The 17,151-nt window shown below is 48.6% G+C and overlaps 1 protein-coding gene across 11 annotated transcripts in view; it reads right to left on the bottom strand.

The window, feature by feature from the left end:
• Positions 1-1,178: 1,178 nt before the first annotated feature.
• dlg1b (discs large MAGUK scaffold protein 1b) overlaps positions 1,179-17,151 on the bottom strand; it is a 104,147-nt gene continuing 88,174 nt past the window's right edge. For 3 of the 11 annotated variants that reach the window (XM_030725646.1, XM_030725651.1, XM_030725654.1), the window contains 14 exons: positions 15,266-15,395; positions 13,892-14,048; positions 13,501-13,603; positions 13,210-13,324; positions 12,950-13,126; positions 11,972-12,038; positions 9,560-9,659; positions 6,938-6,979; positions 5,991-6,041; positions 5,648-5,749; positions 5,387-5,559; positions 5,195-5,304; positions 5,020-5,111; positions 1,179-3,289 (listed from right to left, as the gene is read on the bottom strand). In XM_030725646.1, coding sequence (XP_030581506.1) covers positions 3,183-3,289; positions 5,020-5,111; positions 5,195-5,304; positions 5,387-5,559; positions 5,648-5,749; positions 5,991-6,041; positions 6,938-6,979; positions 9,560-9,659; positions 11,972-12,038; positions 12,950-13,126; positions 13,210-13,324; positions 13,501-13,603; positions 13,892-14,048; positions 15,266-15,395 — 1,526 coding nt within the window. In that variant the 3' untranslated portion in view covers positions 1,179-3,182. Of the gene's footprint in view, positions 3,290-5,019; positions 5,112-5,194; positions 5,305-5,386; positions 5,560-5,647; positions 5,750-5,990; positions 6,042-6,937; positions 6,980-9,158; positions 9,193-9,559; positions 9,660-11,971; positions 12,039-12,949; positions 13,127-13,209; positions 13,325-13,500; positions 13,604-13,891; positions 14,049-15,265; positions 15,396-17,151 lie in introns of all 11 variants that reach the window. The other 8 variants (XM_030725647.1, XM_030725652.1, XM_030725655.1 and 5 more) reach the window with 3 other exon arrangements.

The raw sequence follows: 17,151 nt of genomic DNA, 5'->3' as shown, positions 1-17,151 counted from the left end.
TGTTAGAGGTTAAAGGTTATGACAGTCAGAGAAAGACTGAATGGGTTTGGCTTGTTTGGAGAAGTTGATGAGAGAAAACCCGTGATGGTTCTAGTTTGTCCTCCCTCCCCTCAGCAGTGAGAAGGAAAAACTCGCTTTAACAGGAAGAAACCTCCAGCAGAACCAGGCTCAGGGAGGGGGGGTCATCTGCTGAGGGGGGGCTGAGGGGAGAGAGCCAGAGATTAATATCAATTAATGATTAAATGCAGAGTGGAGTATAAACAAAGTAAATAAGGTGAATGAGAAACAGTGCATTATGGGAACCCCCCAGCAGACTAGGCCTATAGCAGCATAACTAAGGGAGGGTTCAGGGTCACCTGATCCAGCCCTAGCTATAAGCTTTATCATAAAGGAAAGTTTTAAGCCTAATCTTAAAAATAGAGAGGGTGTCTGTCTCCTGAATCCAAGCTGGAAGCTGGTTCCACAGAAGAGGCGCCTGAAAGCTGAAGGCTCTGCCTCCCATTCTACTCTTAAGTATCCTAGGAACCACAAGTAAGCCAGCAGTCTGAGAGCGAAGTGCTCTGTTGGGGTGATATGGTACTATGAGGTCTTTGAGATAAGATGGGGCCTGATTATTCAAGACCTTGTAGGTGAGGAGAAGAATTTTAAATTCTATTCTAGATTTAACAGGGAGCCAATGAAGAGAAGCCAATATGGGAGAAATCTGCTCTCTCTTTCTAGTCCCTGTCAGTACTCTAGCTGCAGCATTTTGGATCAGCTGAAGGCTTTTCAAGGAGCTTTTAGGACAGCCTGATAATAATGAATTACAATAGTCCACCCTAGAAGTAATAAATGCATGAATGAGCTTTTCAGCATCACTCTGAGACTGAAACACTGCTGCTTCATCCTGACAGGTGATGAAAACCGTCCACAGTGGCTGACGAGCTGGATGAGTCACCTGTCTGATGCTCACTCAGGTGAGGCTGCTGGTAAACTGTGACCACAGCACAATCGCACAAATGCAGCATCGAGTTTACAATATGAACTCACAAGAACAGATCTGTGTTGTTGTCTTCAGACTTCATGACTTTATTATAAATAAATAAACTGACCACTCGTATTGTTAAGTTTTTATTATGCTTAAAAAAGAAAATTAAAAGACAGAGGAGGTGGTGATCAAAGAAAAAGAAAAAAATATATTCATATTCAAATATCTTTATACTTTTCTATTCATATATGATTAACAATGCAAAGAAAATAATTCCCGTAGTAGTAGTGCTTAAGTAAAGTTCAATATAGACTTTATTATAACAAAATAGGCAGTTTACTGAGGGTTAAATATCTGTCAAAATCTCATTGTACAATAATCGTGTTTCTGACGCCCGCCCGGAGCCGGCGGCTCGCCTCCGGCCGCGCAAATCACGTGATCGACATCGTTTTCGTGGTAAGACACTGACGACGCTGACGGACGTCACCGTGACGACCGGCGGGGTTCTTACTGCAGAGGGCGCCGCTCCATCACATGACCGCGACCTCATCGCGGAAAACAAGTTCATCGATGTGAGAGGAGAAAAACCTGCTCGAGTCTCGTTTTCGTAAACCACAAAAATAAAACTCACAAACTCGCGGTTTCATATCCGACGAGCGCGAGACTCGTTATCGTACGATCGATGTTCGCGTAACGACCGTATTTCAGACGGACTAAAAATCACGTCCTGATTTTTAAGCCTCACTTTGGATGTTTATAATAAATTTATTTTGTGATGAAATAAAGTTTCTAATAATTCTGGTTTCAATGTTTTCTCCAAACATTAAAATTGACCTAAAAAATCTTTAATGAATGTTTTTAGTATTTCAGATTTTGGGGTCATAACGAACTATTAAAATAAACTTCTTATAATTCTGTTTTTTTAATTTTGTAATTGCATTTTTGTAATTTTTGCCTTTCAAAGATTTTAGTTTTTATTCTAATTTTCTGAATGTTCGGTTTAATTCTTTTTTCTGTACATTTAAATAATTTTTGTGATTTTTTTAAAAAACTTGTTGAAATTCTGACTTTAATATAAAAATGATTTTTTTTTGTTTTTCTTAAAACCTGCTGCATTTTCTCTCGAGTAGATTTTATGTGTGATGTAATCTTTTAAAGTTTCTCTGTAATTATGAGGGACTTTATTATTTATTATTTTGTAAAATAAAGTTCAGCTTTTAAATTTTCTGAAATAATTTTCTGGTAATAAAAATAAGTTTATTTGGGATTTTCTTGTAGAGTTTTTAATGTAAAATATCCATTTCTTATAACTTTTCCTTTGGTGATTGTACTCAACTTATTTTATTTATAAAAATATTTTTGGCTCTTTGTCTCATCGTGTCTGCACTCAGAGTCGTCAGAGGCGACTTTAACGCTCGTTAACTGAAAATCAATCGGTACAATCAACAGTTCATCAGCTGAACGTAAATCTGCTGCTTCTCGTTTGTAGAACGTTTTAAATCGTTTCTCTAAAAATTAAAAAATCGTCGTATCTCTTCAGTAAGCCTCGCGGCGCCCTCTAGCAGCAGAGCAGGAACCTCGCAGCGTCCTGACGAACATCCGGCAGCAGCGAGGAGCGAAGAAACAAACTGAACTGAAGATGAATCGAGTTTAAAGAACCAACAGAAGAGAAAAGCGATGACATCAGACGCGAAGCGATGGGGCTGATGGGAAAATAAACGGGATTAACTGACATGCTGTTAAAGCTCAAACGTGCAAAGTTTTGCTTTTTGTGTCTCCGCCTCCTCCGGACCGACAGACGCTGCCTGAGACTGAAACTCCACCCACCTGCTTACCTTACAAGACAAAAAAGGGGAAAAAACCCACAAACAGAAAACCAAACCAAGTCTGCTTCGTACGTTTCTTCTCGCTGCTTCCATGTACCTTCTTCTTCTCCTCTAAAGTTCTCCTCCCTTAAACATTAAGGAGCTGTACCGCGTTGAGTGTGATGTCATCAAACTTCCTGTGTGCTTTGCTCTGCTGGTCAGGAAACCCTAAGATGAAGTCTTATCAGGCAAAAAAAAAAAGCTAAAAAAAGCTAAACTGAACTCGGGTCAGCCGCTGTGGCGCTGATGGGGCGGGTGAAGGGGTGAGGTGTGGGGGAGGGGACGTCTGCAGGTCGACTCGGCGTTCAAAGCAAACTGAATCTGAGGAGGAGGAGCCACCGCGTCCACCTTCATAACTTCTCCTTGGACTGGACCCAGATGAAGGGACCCGACTGCTCCTCGATGATCTGCTTCACCTGGTCGTAGATCTCCTCCAGAGTGTCGCCCTGCACGATGGCTGGACACAAACAGAGAATGTCAGCAACGACCCGTGTGACATCACAAACGAGCGCTCAGTCTACCGACACAGGTACAGACGGGCACCACAGACAGGTACATCTTCTTATTCTTGTTCTAGATCTGATTGGGGGACCCAAACGAACCCTCCTCAATTACACAGAAATTATAAAAGTTATGGCCCCGCCCCTTCCTGTTCGCTCTGCAGGTTTTCCTCCTGCAGAGGTCTGACGGCAGAAAGGGTCGTTAAGCTGATTGGGGTACACCTGTGTGGACCTGTGTTAAGCTACCCCCCCAAATGAATGACACTTTCAGGTTTGGTTTGTTTCATCTTTTGTGCTGCTGACATCATCATCAACACACCTGTACTTCACCTAGCCCAGGGGTCGGCAACCTGTAATCTGGAAAGAGCCATTTGAACCCGGTTCAAAACAAAACAGTGAGAGCCGCAAATACTCGCGGCTATATATGGAGAAACGACAATAAATAAATAAAATGATTTTATTTGAATATTTCAAGATCACAATAATGTTCCAATTTAAAACTACAACAAAAACCGAACTGACAAAAATAAAATGTATTTCAATTGGATACTTATAATTTATCTCACGAGCCGCTCAGAGCCACAGATTAAGCCTGAAAGAGCCGCATGCGGCTCCGGAGCCGCGGGTTGCCGACCCCTGACCTAGCCACACCCCCGACTCCCCACACCTCGTGTTTATTAGTATTTACTCTTATTTTTACCTTTCTCAGATAAAGTAATGATTGGAGTCTCCGTCTTTGCCATTGGCTGTGCCCCTGTGATGTCATTAGTTGTGATGTCATTAGCACTGTGTGTGCATTAGAGCGCCGCTGCTCTCTGAAACCAATGACAACCAAGGTCGTCTCCTTGGGCAGCTCCTCACCGCCATCAGGCTACAAGCTCCTGGTTTTCTGGAAGAGGGCATCTCCACAACTGCCATAAGCCTGAATTCCTTTGACCTCCCTCCCTCATCACTGGACACCAACACGGGACCATGAGCCCTCCATGAGTGACAGCTGTGCTGCTGAGATCAGGTTTGCTCTCGCTCAGAGAGCAGACTCTGAGGACAAATCCACGATGTCCAACCCAGTGAACGTTAAACTCCCCCCACAGGTGTGCTCCTGGTGGTACGCCTGACCTGATGCCGTGGAAACTGTGGCTCGACACCAGCGGCGACTCCCAGAGTCGGGTCAGTTTGGCAGAGAAGCCTTTGTGGAATTAACGAGACGTCCAGAGAGCGACCTGAGAGCTGCACGAGGAGACGACCTTGAAGAGATTAAATTTAACCCTATAACCCTGAAGGTGTCAGCTGTGACACAACGTACTTCAAAAGTGCTGCCGTTCGCGGACTTCCAGCAACAAATACCATAATATCCCTATATGGCTGTGAAGTGTAATTTGTGGGCTGAATTCTTACGGTAAGACAAACAGTGGCAGAGTTAGGGTAAAAAGCCATAACATGAATCTGCACTATGCTACGTCTTAACCAGCTATTTGCGGTTAGTAAGGGCAGGAAACCGGCGCTTCAGCAGCAATCGCCCGAAGTTAAAGGGTTAAACAATCTCGCTGTTTCCTCCCGTCTAAGTTTTACTGCACCTTCAGCACATGACCAGCAGGGCGAGCTGCAGAGCAGGTGTAAAACCATAATGGGGTCTTTCCTGAACGAGAGGAGACTCAGTCGTCAGGTGGAGGTGTGGGAGGAGACTCACCTGTGAAATGCTCGGTGAACTCCTGCTCCAGCTTGTTGGCTCTGTCGAAGGTCTTCTTACCTTGCTCCTCCGTCAGACGTTTGTTCATCTCCCTGCAGGTGAAAACCACATCAGCCTTCACGCTTTTCATGCTGAGAACTGAGAGCAGAAACGTTTCCTAGATGGAATGACTCACATGATGTTCTCCACAGATTTGGGTTTGATGAAGATGGCGATGGGATGAAGCTGAGCCAGCTGGAGTCTCTTGATGGCGTTGCCCGACACGTCCAGGATACAGTGTTTACCCTGAAAAGAGCAGAAGAAGAACACCTCAAACCACATGTTCAGCAGGTTGGAGGTAAAGAGGCGTGTCATTATTGCACGGTACCTTCTCCGCCACCTCTCGGACCGACTGCACGCTGGTGCCGTACAGGTGGTTGTTGTACTGCCCCGCCTCGATGAACTTGTGGTCCTGGATGTCCTTCTCCATCTGCTCCCTGGAGATCACAAAGTGATAGTCTCTGCCGTCCACCTCGTAGTCCCGCTTCGGCCGGGTCGTATCTGAGAGCGGGGCCAGGTTTACGATTTTAAACATCGGGCGACACGAGGACACACCAACCGTTTGTTTACAGGTGTTCTCTGCACTTACGTGGGACGCAGGAGCCGAATTTGTCAGGGAACTCGGAGATCAGGTCGTCATTGATCCGGTCCTTCATGGGGCCGAGGATGATGACGGGACGGGTGTAGTTCACTGAGGGGGGAGAATCGAAGCACATCAGCTCCAGAAACACAGGAAGTGACCCTAACGCGACCCTGACCAGCTGGAATCAGCGTCCACCTTTTTATACCTGAGCTGCATCAAATCTACAGCCTCCTGATCGTGGAACATTTATTTACTGCATTTCACGATGTGTGAACACCTCAGCATCTCCCTAAGAAACTCTCATGGTAATCAGATTTAAAATGATCAACGAGCCGCCGCTGGGTCTCACCTTCCTGCTGAACGACGGGCTCGTAGGACAGCACGTACTCCTCCTGCCCACCTGGAAACACAGAGGTCAGTTAGTTTAGGCGCCTGCAGCTTAGACGGAACCTGAGAGGTGTGAGCGAGGGATGAAGGCGAGGAGGAGGAGAGACGGAGGGAGGGTGAAGGATGAGGCGAGGGGGATTTATCTACTGAGGGTGGTTAGTAGGTGGAGTTTGCACCTTCAGGATTATATCAGTGTTTTCAGAAACGAGGACGGCGGCGGATACAAAACAGTTAAATAAAGTTTCTCAGACCTGCAGTCACATCAGGTTTGTATGCAGGCTGCCTGCTTCCTAACGATGTTTTCGATTATGAGTAAATCTGATCAGGTGTTTCTATTTCCCAGTGGCGGGATCTTCTCCACCCTGTGGCTCTGAATCAGAGTCCATGCAAACACTGGGACTCCTCACATAACCTCAGCCAGGTAACTTACATGAACGTGTGTGTTCAGTGGCTGTGATAATCAATCATGAGCCTTTGTATCGTATCTTTATTTCTGATGCGAGGCTCGTCGCTCAGCTCGTTTTTAAGTTTCCCCGAGTTCAGCGTTTGAGTCTCGTTAACGCTGTAATCACAGCGGGCTGACATCATCGTCGCTGCTGAGTCTGTTCGCTCGTTCACACGTTTAAGGTTAAATATTGTCATGTTGCTCCTGACATCAGTAAAAAGGTTCAGCTTCATTAGTGCAGTTTAAGCAATGAGCTGCACAGATGAGGGTCGCTGTCAGTGAAGCGGCAGAATCCATGCAGCAGCAGCGGCGTTAGCAGGGGGCAAACCGCAGGGTGTGAGGTCATGCTGTTACTGGCCAATCAGCAGTTTGTGCTCGGTAATGACGTCAGTGAGGGAGTCGGCGAGAGGTCGCGCTGAACGTTAGTGCTTCCTGTGAGTCATCGAGCGGTGAGGCGGACTTACGGTAGCTACTCTCACTATCGCTGGCGTTAGAGGTCACATGTTCTGGAATCACAACAAAAACAGAGGACACGGCGGGTCACATCGCTGTCCCAGAATGCTTTGCTCCGAGCTTGGATCACACGGGAGACTTGAGGCAGCAGATCAATCACAGCAGCACAAACAGCACAAGAAAACCTTGAAAAGCTTTCCAAGTCTTTCCAGGACTTTTCCCTGACCTCTATAACTATAACACACATTTACTCACTCTCTCCCTGAAAACGGGCGATCGCCACAAAACCCTGATGTCATTATATTACCCACAGACTGTATATAAAAGACGGACGTAGCCACTGCGATGTCATCTGCTTGTGAAGTTCAGTCTTTGGAAGCCCCGAGCAGACTTAATGAAGGAGGGATGAAGCTCAGCATCTCAGTGGGCAGCGACCTGTCAATCATTCCTCAGCCCCCCCCCCCCCCCCCCCCCAATCCTTTTTTAATCTAACGACACCAAAATTTCCCAAACAAACATCACACTCCCTTCAGTGAGGCTCAAAGATCATGAACTGTTGATGAGGGAGCAGGAGTCGCTGCCCCCTGCTCATCACCACACAGAATGCAGAATTAAGACACTTGGCTTCATTTAAGCTCCGCCCATCTTTGAAACAGCCGTCATATCTGATCCTGCACAGTAAAATTAACGGATCAATCAGAACTGATCTGTTTGAGCTTCCCGAACCTGCTGACAGTTCACAGAGGAAGAAAAACGCCGGCTCATTTTTTTCCATTGATGTGTCATAAAGTACAAATATTTAATCTGCAGAAACTCTCAGCAGTCCAAATCAAACCCACAACACAAAGTTTTAACCTCTTCATTTCAAACTGCACATCTGGGCCTGGAGTCCAGGTTCTCTTCCAGGCTGGAGTTCAGTGCAGGAACGCTAAAAAACATCTGCTTTTGTTTTTGTGCCCATCACCGATCCCGATGTTTATCCTGTAACTTTCCATGAAACAAACTTGCGGTCGGATCTTCCACAGGAGCGATGAACAGGAAACAGCAGAAACAAAACATCATGAGACGAGCGGCGGAAACTCATCGACAGAGCGAAGAGCTCCGGCCCGAAGGATCCACGAAGGTCTGTGGAAAGGAAGAGGAGGGAGGAAGAGGAGGGAGGGAGGGATGGTCTCCGACTCGGTTTCCACCAGGAACCCACATCGGATTCTTCGTCCAACTTTTACTGGTTTATTTTATATTTTTATTTTTGCAAGCACTGAGGCTCAACTTAGAGGTGATTAACTTCAGGAGCTGATCCGAACCCAGATCCAGGAATTTTTTTCTGCCGTGATAGCGAAGGACGATGTCTCCCGGTCGATATCTGGGAGACATCGTCCTGCCACTCCACAGAAACAATCAGACTCGTGTGGATCAGGATCTCCTCTCAGCGAGTCGAGTTTTAACTGTTTTTATTTATCTGATTTTATCAAATTAAAGTTTAAATAAAGTTAGTTTGTACTTTCTGTTTCAGTTTTCTCAGGTGAAGTTTTAGAACATGCAGGGACATTTATGTAATTATTACCGTAAACAGTTATGAGCAGCTGCAGACGTTCACACCTGAGGTCTCGGTGATCACCTTCATCAAAGCTTCATGAGGAAGCTGCTAAAATGTTTCAGCTGATTTTCACTCTGAGTTTTAGTTTTCTCTGAGCTCAGAATAAAACATCTGCACTAAAATATGAAGCTGATTTCTATTAAAAGTAGAAGCGGTCTCAGCTGCCTGTGCAAACCTGAGAGCAGAGCATCAATTTAGGACCTTTAATTATAGTTAATTTAACGAGAGCCGGGGTCACCATCATCATCATCATCACAGCCTTCTCACTGACAGACGTCCCTCGGCCTGACTCACTCTGATGTTAGTACTTAAACAGATTTGCTGTTCATTCAGTAAATGTCTGAATGAACTTAAACTTGTTTGCACTAAAGGAAGGAAGTGTCTGCTCTTAAACACGTGTACGTCACAGTGGGCTGTCACACTGTGAGGCTCACTGACGTAAACTGATCCTGCTGCCTCTGATGGAGCAAAAACACGGCTAAGGTGAAAGGTCAGCACCAACTCAGGCGCCGCTTTAGTGGACACGTTTTGGACTTCTGAATCTTCAGTGGAGGTTTATGGAGGAAGCTGGTGGAGACCAAAGAGGCTGATGGGAGTTTTTTTTTTTTTTGGGGGGGGGGGGGAGAGAAACTTACTGTGTCCCTTCGACATCATGTCCTCGCTGTTGTCCTGCAGCCAGCAGAGCCGAGTGAACAAAAGGAGGGAAAACAACCACAGAAACACAAAGTTACTGAGTGACAGCGACAGACTGAGAGAGCAGAGGGAACGCCACCAGGGGGCGCCACTGCAGGGCGTGGGCGCTGCAGGGCGTGGGCGCTGCAGGGCGGCCATGCTGGTTCTGGGTTCAGGTGAAGGCAGGTCGCCCTTTTTGTGTTTTTTTAAAGCTTCTGATCAGATCACATTCGTGCAGCCTCGCCCTGCAGCAGACAGCCGGCGCACGTTCAGCACGCAGCCACCAGCTGATCTCTCTTCCTGTCGCCGGCCAATCTTCTTTCAGACAGACCGCCCGCCCCGCCTCCCCCGCGCTGGTACTTACGGTCCACGTCGCTGGTCTCCTGCTCGCTCGCCTCTTTGCTCTTGTAGAACGGAAACTTTCGGGAAAAGAGGTTCTTTTTACGCTTGTCATTGAGAGACTGCTGAGGAGGAGGAAGAGGAGGAGGAGGAGGAGGAGGAGGAAGAAGAGGAGGGGTGATGGAGTAAAACAAAAAAGAGGGGGAAGAAAGGGAGATGAGGGGGTGTGATGTCGGCTTGGACAGAATGAGAAGCTCTGCGTGTCTGAGTCTGGTTTTGAAACATTAAATTAAAAAGTCACAAACTGAAATCGAGGAACAAACAAAGGGAAAAGGCCAAAACGGCGACTCAGAGCTGAACCTACAGAGCGCCGCGCTTCACACGTTTCCACAGTGACAGAGGAGGAGGAGGAGGATGAAGGTGAACATGCTGACGTCATGCAGACACACAGCAGCTACAAGCCAAGAGAAGCCGTGTGGTTATTTCCGTGAACGACGCCTTCGTGTGCCGTCAGGAAAAGTTATTAGCCAGTTTCTGCAGCAGCTGCCCTCATTATTTAATGCCGAGTAAGTAAATCACAGTCACAGGTTTACAGCCTGTGTTAAAGCAAGGACGGCGGACATCAGCTGTGCGACCGTTAACTTCCTGTCTGCCCACGGGCCAATCAAACCTCAGGCCTAAACGTGGTTGATGCACATTAAGGAAACATGAGCTGCAGCCCTGCTGAGAAATACCTCTGACTCCTCTGTAGCTTAAAGGGTAAACGAACCAATCAGCAGATGATTGGGACATGATGTCAGCAGTGAGGTCATAAATCTGGGCTGACACTGATGTTTAATTGTCTATTTCTTTCTGCGCTGCAAACAGCACAAAGTCAACAAATAGAAACAGTTTGTCTCGTTAAACTGGATCCAGATACTCGAGGATATCAGCAGGTATCACCTGACACAGGAATCCAGCAGGTGCGCTCCTGGTTGTGTCCACTGTGGACACGACCTGTTTTAGTCCCATTTCTGGCCTCCACCACCTCCTGAAGGAGGCGACCATCTGAACGCTTCGTTCGTCTGTCAGTGCTGAGATGGAGGACACTGATTACTGGAGGCTCCTGGTGGCAGTGGAGACATCGATTATTGGCTAATAATTTGGGGATATCTGGTATACCTTAGCAGCTGTGTTAAACTTCCTTTAGCCTCATCTTTGGTCTCCACCCACTCCTGAAAGACTCCGCCCCCTCCACCAGCTCTTCTCTTACTGTGGATTCATTGGAGCTGCTAAAAGGGCCTAAAAGGCTGTGAGGAGCTGCAGGTTCAAAACTGACTGAAAACATTGATTAGTTCAGCTTTAAGGTGGTTCAATGGGCCACCAGCTTGTTTAAGTTAAAGATAAGCGTAACTGTGGGAGGCGGGACTAGTGACATCATCAGATCACATGCTGCACTTTGATGTTACAGAGCAGGAGACAGAAAACAGGGTGAGTGGTGAGGAGGAAGAGGAGGAAGGTCAGAGAGCAGCAGCAGACATCAATGCCAAGCGTTTCACTCTGAACGGAGAGGAGGAGCCCGGGGGCGTCATGCATGTTGGGCGGTTCGTCTCCCCGCCCTCGGTCTGCCGTGTTAGAGGGTGGGCTGGCGGGCGACGCTGCGGCGACGCGTGTTAAAGCGGCACACGGTGTAAAGGTGGAGGGGGAGGGGCTGCTGCGGTTTGGTGAAGAAGAGAAACGTCTCAGAGACCATCATGCTGTTAAACACCGGCCGCCTCAAACATTAGTCACACACACTCATTAGTGGGTGGAGATCAGGTGGCTGCGGCCCAATCACACTGCAGCGCTCATACGGACCACACAAACAGTCATCAAAGGTCACACAAACAGTCAAAGGTCACTTCCAGGTCAAACCCGGCATTAAACAGCCCCCCCCCCTCCGAATCAGCTGATTTTATCTGTCATTAAGCCCGTCAGAATTTTACCTCATACAAATCAAATGGAGCAGTTTTACTGCTGGAACTATGACAGGATACTGACGGGTTAGAGGTCAAAGGTTCCTGCTGAAGGTGAGAGTCTGACTTCATTACATACTGACTGCTCACCACAGGTGACTGTAGGAAACATGAAGGAGTCAGCAGATTCTGCTTTGACTGATTTTAAAGCCTGACTCGTTTTATCAGCTTAATTAAGACTGAGCCTAATTAAGACTGAGCCTAATTAAGACTGAGGGGTCTGTAAACATCCATGAAGCAAACAGGACAAGAAACTCAGAGTTTCTCTACAGACGTAACTGAAACTGTAATAAATCATCTTTGTGTCGACAGATGTAAATAAAAGTGTTTATTTGTACTTCTGCTGATGTCGTCCAGAAGTACGAATAAAGTTGTGTTCATAAAACGCACTTCAGACTCCAGAGGGTTCACACGTGTTCCCGCCTGCAGCCGCACACACTCACCCCTTTGTCCCGAGACTTGGCGTTAAACTTCACCGTCTTTAACCGCGCCCGCTCCTTTTTCTCCACCCTGAGAAAACACAGCCGAAGGTCAAAGGTCAGCGAGTAAAGCTCTCATCAGGAACAAATCCAGGAAAAGCAGAAATTCATGTAATGAATACAAAACTCTGCAGCTGACATTCATGAGCTCAGGATCAGAGAAACAGAGCATCCCATAATTTATCAGCTTTATCAGATCTCACATACACACACACACACACACACACACACACACACACACACACACACACACACACACACACACACACACACACTCAGTGTTTCCGAATGGGGAACAGTGTCAGTCAATGAGCTCGTCCCCAGAAACAGGAAGTCGTGTTATTAAGGAAGTCTGAATGTTTGCTACTGAAAAAGTCACACACATCTGCACAGACACACAGCTGGAAACCTGAAGTACGAGTGACAAACGGGGTGAAACTGAACATTTGGCGTCACCGTTGTGTCTCAGACTGACGCGGCCGTGACAGCAGACTCGTCTCGCTGTGATCCCGGAAAAATCCCAGATCCTGGATTTCACTGGAGGAAACTTCATCCTGCTTCAAGGCTTTAAGTGAATTTAACAGCTTCCTGACTGATGGTACTCTGTTACTCATCGCAGTGAAGAGGATACCACACGTCACCCTGCTCACAGCAGGTGGTCCCCAGACTAAAGCTGGACGACTGTGGCCTTCAGAACAAACCGACCCGCTCAGGCTGAACAAGCAGAGTTTCACAAACAGATCGAACCTCTTACCGGCATCATTACAGACATTCTGGTTAGATCAGAGCCCGACACTAACCCTGCTGCTACCCTAAAGGTCCCCTGATACCTGCAGGTCTCCTGCAGCCGTGAGCCGAGCTCTGCGTCCTAATTGGTGAAGCAGATGTGACGTAACACCCAAAATAAATAAAGTGCAAGGGCTGCGAGCGAGTTGGACTGACCGTCTCTTGCTGGGGATGACTCCCACCTCCTCCACCTCTCCCTGCGCCGTCAGCTGCCTCGCCTGCCACCACTCGTCGTCGGAGGCGTTCACCACGTGAAGGATGTCTCCGAACTTGAAGTTCAGTCCCTGACTCGGCAGACCGGAGTCTCTCGTCTTATCGTAGTCGAACAGAGCTCTAAAAACAGAAATATTTATTAATGGTTTTCAGCAAAAGCAAAGGCTTTTCAGTAATGAGCGTCTTCCAGCCGTCACACCCACCTGACGTATAACGACCTCTTCTGACTCGTCCTCAGAGACCCCGACCCCGAGCTGATGCTGCTGTTCATCATCTGCTCCCTCAGGTCGTGGATCTTCGCCTCAAAACGGCTGTACTCTGAAGAGACAGAGGTCATTCGGAGGTCAGAGTTCAACCATGACAGCAGCACTGACAGAAACATTTTCCTAAAGGGGAACTTCAAGTTCACCACCAACAGAAAAGCTGGCTCAAACACAGGAGACCTTCCAGGGTTCATGTTAGAAACGCCATGTGATCCCGCAGGTGCGTCTCACCTTCTGGTCTGTAGTGAGCAACGATGGTCACCGTCTGCCCGGCGTTTTTCAGGGTGGCGGCGGCCTGCTCATGGGTGGCGTTACGGAGGTCCACGCCGTTCACCTGGAAACACAAACAAACGTCAGACGCGGGCGATCGACTCTCAGTCACCCAGAGAGGCACTGATGCACAGCAGGGGGTTACATCAGCTTCAGGAAATGAGCTGTAAGGTTGGGTTAAAGCCCTTCAGATGGAGAGTTTCAGCTCTCAGCGTTCACTCAGACGTTTGTTCCTCCTCAGTCACACACGCCTGCAGACAGGTTAAAGCTGGTCGCCACCTCGTCCTGATTTCCTGAAGGAAAACCTGCTTTTAGCTCAGTTGGACTTTAACAGGCGAGTGTGGATACGTACGGAGACGAGTCGGTCTCCTTTCCTCAGCTCTCCGCTCAGGTCAGCCGGTCCTCCCGCGAGGATGAAGGAGATGAAGATCCCCTCGCCGTCCTCCCCGCCCACGATGTTGAAGCCCAGTCCTGTCGCTCCTCTGTGAAGCACCACCTTCCTGGGCTCCCTGTGGGATCAAACACAGCAGCCATCAATCATCTGAAGTCATGTGAGCAGACTCTACAGGTGCATTTGGCGGCTGTCAACAATCCCCTGGCTCTTATTTTGAAAATTCAGTAAGTGATGACCAGCTGGCTGGGACTCTTCCTGTTCTTATATCATCCGGCTCTCCGGTCTCGCCCTGCGGTGCTGATTTCAACCACAACTATGAAATAAAGACAATCAGGCTAAAACTGAAACGCTTCCACTTCAGTGTTCACCTGTGTGCACCTGTGTGAGCCTGTGTGAGCCTGTGTGCGCCTGTGTGAGCCTGTGTGAGCCTGTGTGCACCTGTGTGCGCCTGTGTGAGCCTGTGTGAGCCTGTGTGCGCCTGTGTGAGCCTGTGTGAGCCTGTGTGCACCTGTGTGAGCCTGTGTGCTCCTGTGTGATCCTGTGTGCGCCTGTGTGAGCCTGTGTGCGCCTGTGTGCTCCTGTGTGCGCCTGTGTGAGCCTGTGTGAGCCTGTGTGCACCTGTGTGAGCCTGTGTGCACCTGTGTGAGCCTGTGTGCACCTGTGTGAGCCTGTGTGCGCCTGTGTGCGCCTGTGTGAGCCTGTGTGCGCCTGTGTGAGCCTGTGTGCGCCTGTGTGCACCTGTGTGAGCCTGTGTGCGCCTGTGTGCGCCTGTGTGAGCCTGTGTGAGCCTGTGTGAGCCTGTGTGCGCCTGTGTGAGCCTGTGTGAGCCTGTGTGCACCTGTGTGAGCCTGTGTGCACCTGTGTGAGCCTGTGTGCACCTGTGTGAGCCTGTGTGAGCCGAGCTGGTCTGAAGAAGATTAGAGGAAGTTAGACGCTAACTAGTCCAGATGACAGTAGTGACCAAAAAAAACATAATTATGATTTTTATAGTAGTGGAGCAGAACGAGGAGCGAATCCACGGGAGGAGAGGCAGCTCATCCAGATGAGGCGTCTCCAGAGGAAGAGCTGGACTGCGTGCTAACTCGTGTAACAGCGCCATCTGCTGGAGTCATGTGACCCCTGTGGCAGCATTAAGGTGACAGAAACATGAAATCAGGAAAATTAAATTCTGGTTTAACTTTGTTCTTCTGGTTCTCCACAGCTGGAGCTCGAACCCCGACACCGAGGGTGTAACTGCACCTTTGAACCAGCAGAGGGCGAAGCACCGCAGCTCACAAAAACACTTCGATATCGAAATGATTTTAAAGGTGCGTGCAGTGTTTCTGTCCTCACCGGGTGACATCATCGTCTCCCAGCATGCTCTTCGGGGTCGGGGAGTAACGTCCCGAGGATGCCGGCGGAGGGAGGGGCTGACCCAGGAAGTTGGGGGGGCTGATATGGTTCTCCATGCGCTGGGAGTATGCTGGAGGAGAGAGAGAGAGAGAAAACCATTAAAACCAGTCTGAACACAGTCACAGTGTTTGACGCTCAGCTGCTGCATCTGATCTCACACCTGCTCGCCTCACCTGCCAGGCTTCTCTTACCATCTGATTGGCTGAGGCTGGGAGCCGTCGAGGGGGGTCGTAAACTACACTAGTGAGCAAGAAACACAACCAGCTCCCGACTCAAGCCTTTTAAAGGACACACAACGGGTTACACAGAGCAGCTGTAGCTCCGCCTCCCTCTCAGAAACAAAGATGCCACAAAGACGAGACCAATGCACCAGGTGACGTCTTCAGATTCTGCTCTGCAGCAGCAGAGTCCGAAGTCTGAGAGGATAAAAGCTGAATGTGCTAACACCTGAAGAAGCTCCTAATTTGGCTGATAGAGGTGAGATCATCCATCACTGGGTACCTCCTCCAGGATGCTCCCATCAGTCAGTACTGTTATTCTAAACAAAGCTCATCTTTGGTTAATTCAGTGAATTTTAGGTGGAAAGAAACCACACCCCAGCAGCCCCAATGACTTCAGGCCCATAGCACTCACCTCAGTGGTGATGAAGTGTTTTGAGAGACTCATCAAGACATTCATCACCTCCTCACTGCCCACCACCCTCGACCCACTACAGTTTGCATACCGGCCAGACAGATCCACAGATGACGCCATATCCTTCCTCCTCCACAAGACCCTTTCACACATAGACACTGGTAAGGGGAACTATGTGAGAGTGCTGTTTGTAGATTACAGCTCAGCATTCAACACCATAGTTCCCTCCAGGCTGGTCTCTAAGCTGCTGGACCTGGGCCTGGGCCCATCCCTGTGCAGGTGGGTTCACAGCTTCCTGACCAGCAGACCACAGGTGGTACGAGTGGGTCACCTCACCTCATCCTCCCTCACCCTCAACACTGGATCCCCCCAAGGCTGTGTGCTCAGCCCTCTGCTGTACTCACTGTACACCCATGACTGCGAGGCCACGTCAGAGTCCAACGTCATCATCAAGTTTGCTGACGACACTGCTGTTGTGGGACTAATCTCCCACAATGAGGGGACAGCCTACAGGAGAGAGGTCTCCCGCCTGGAGAACTGGTGCCAGGAGAACCACCTCCTGCTCAACGTCAGCAAAATGAAGGACCTGATCGTGGACTTCAGCAGGAAGCAGCAGAGGGACTACCATCCACTTGTCATCAGTGGTGCTGAGGTGGAAAGAGTGGACACCTTCAAATACCTGGGAGTGACCATCTCACAGGACCTGTCCTGGACTCATCACATAAACATCACTGTGAAGAAGGCCAGACAGCGTCTCTACCTCCTCAGGCGGCTGAGAGACTTCAAGCTCCCACTCAAGGTGCTCAGGAACTTTTACACCTGCACCATTGAGAGCATCATGCGTGGGAGCATCACCACCTGGATGGGAAACTGCACCAAGCAGGACTTCATGGCCCTAAAAAGGGTGGTTCGTTCAGCTGAACGGACCATCAGAACCACCCTCCCCAACCTGCAGGACATTTACACAAAGCAGTGCAGGCTGAGGGCCATGAAGATCCTAAAACAGCCCAGCCACCCCGGACACTCTCTCTTCTCCCTGCTCCCATCAGGCCGGCGTTACCGCTGCCTGAGGGCTAAGACTGAAAGGTTGAAGAAGAGTTTTTACCCACAAGCCATCCGTCTGCTCAACTCTGAGCCCTAACTGGACCATTATTGCACAATGTAAATATTATAATTTATAAAAGTGTGTATAG

The sequence above is a fragment of the Archocentrus centrarchus genome, unplaced genomic scaffold (genome assembly GCF_007364275.1).
Source record: "Archocentrus centrarchus isolate MPI-CPG fArcCen1 unplaced genomic scaffold, fArcCen1 scaffold_64_ctg1, whole genome shotgun sequence".
NCBI classification, from domain to species: domain Eukaryota; kingdom Metazoa; phylum Chordata; class Actinopteri; order Cichliformes; family Cichlidae; genus Archocentrus; species Archocentrus centrarchus.
The sequence above is the reverse complement of the archived record's forward strand: the minus strand, read 5'-3'. Positions and strand labels throughout refer to the sequence as shown.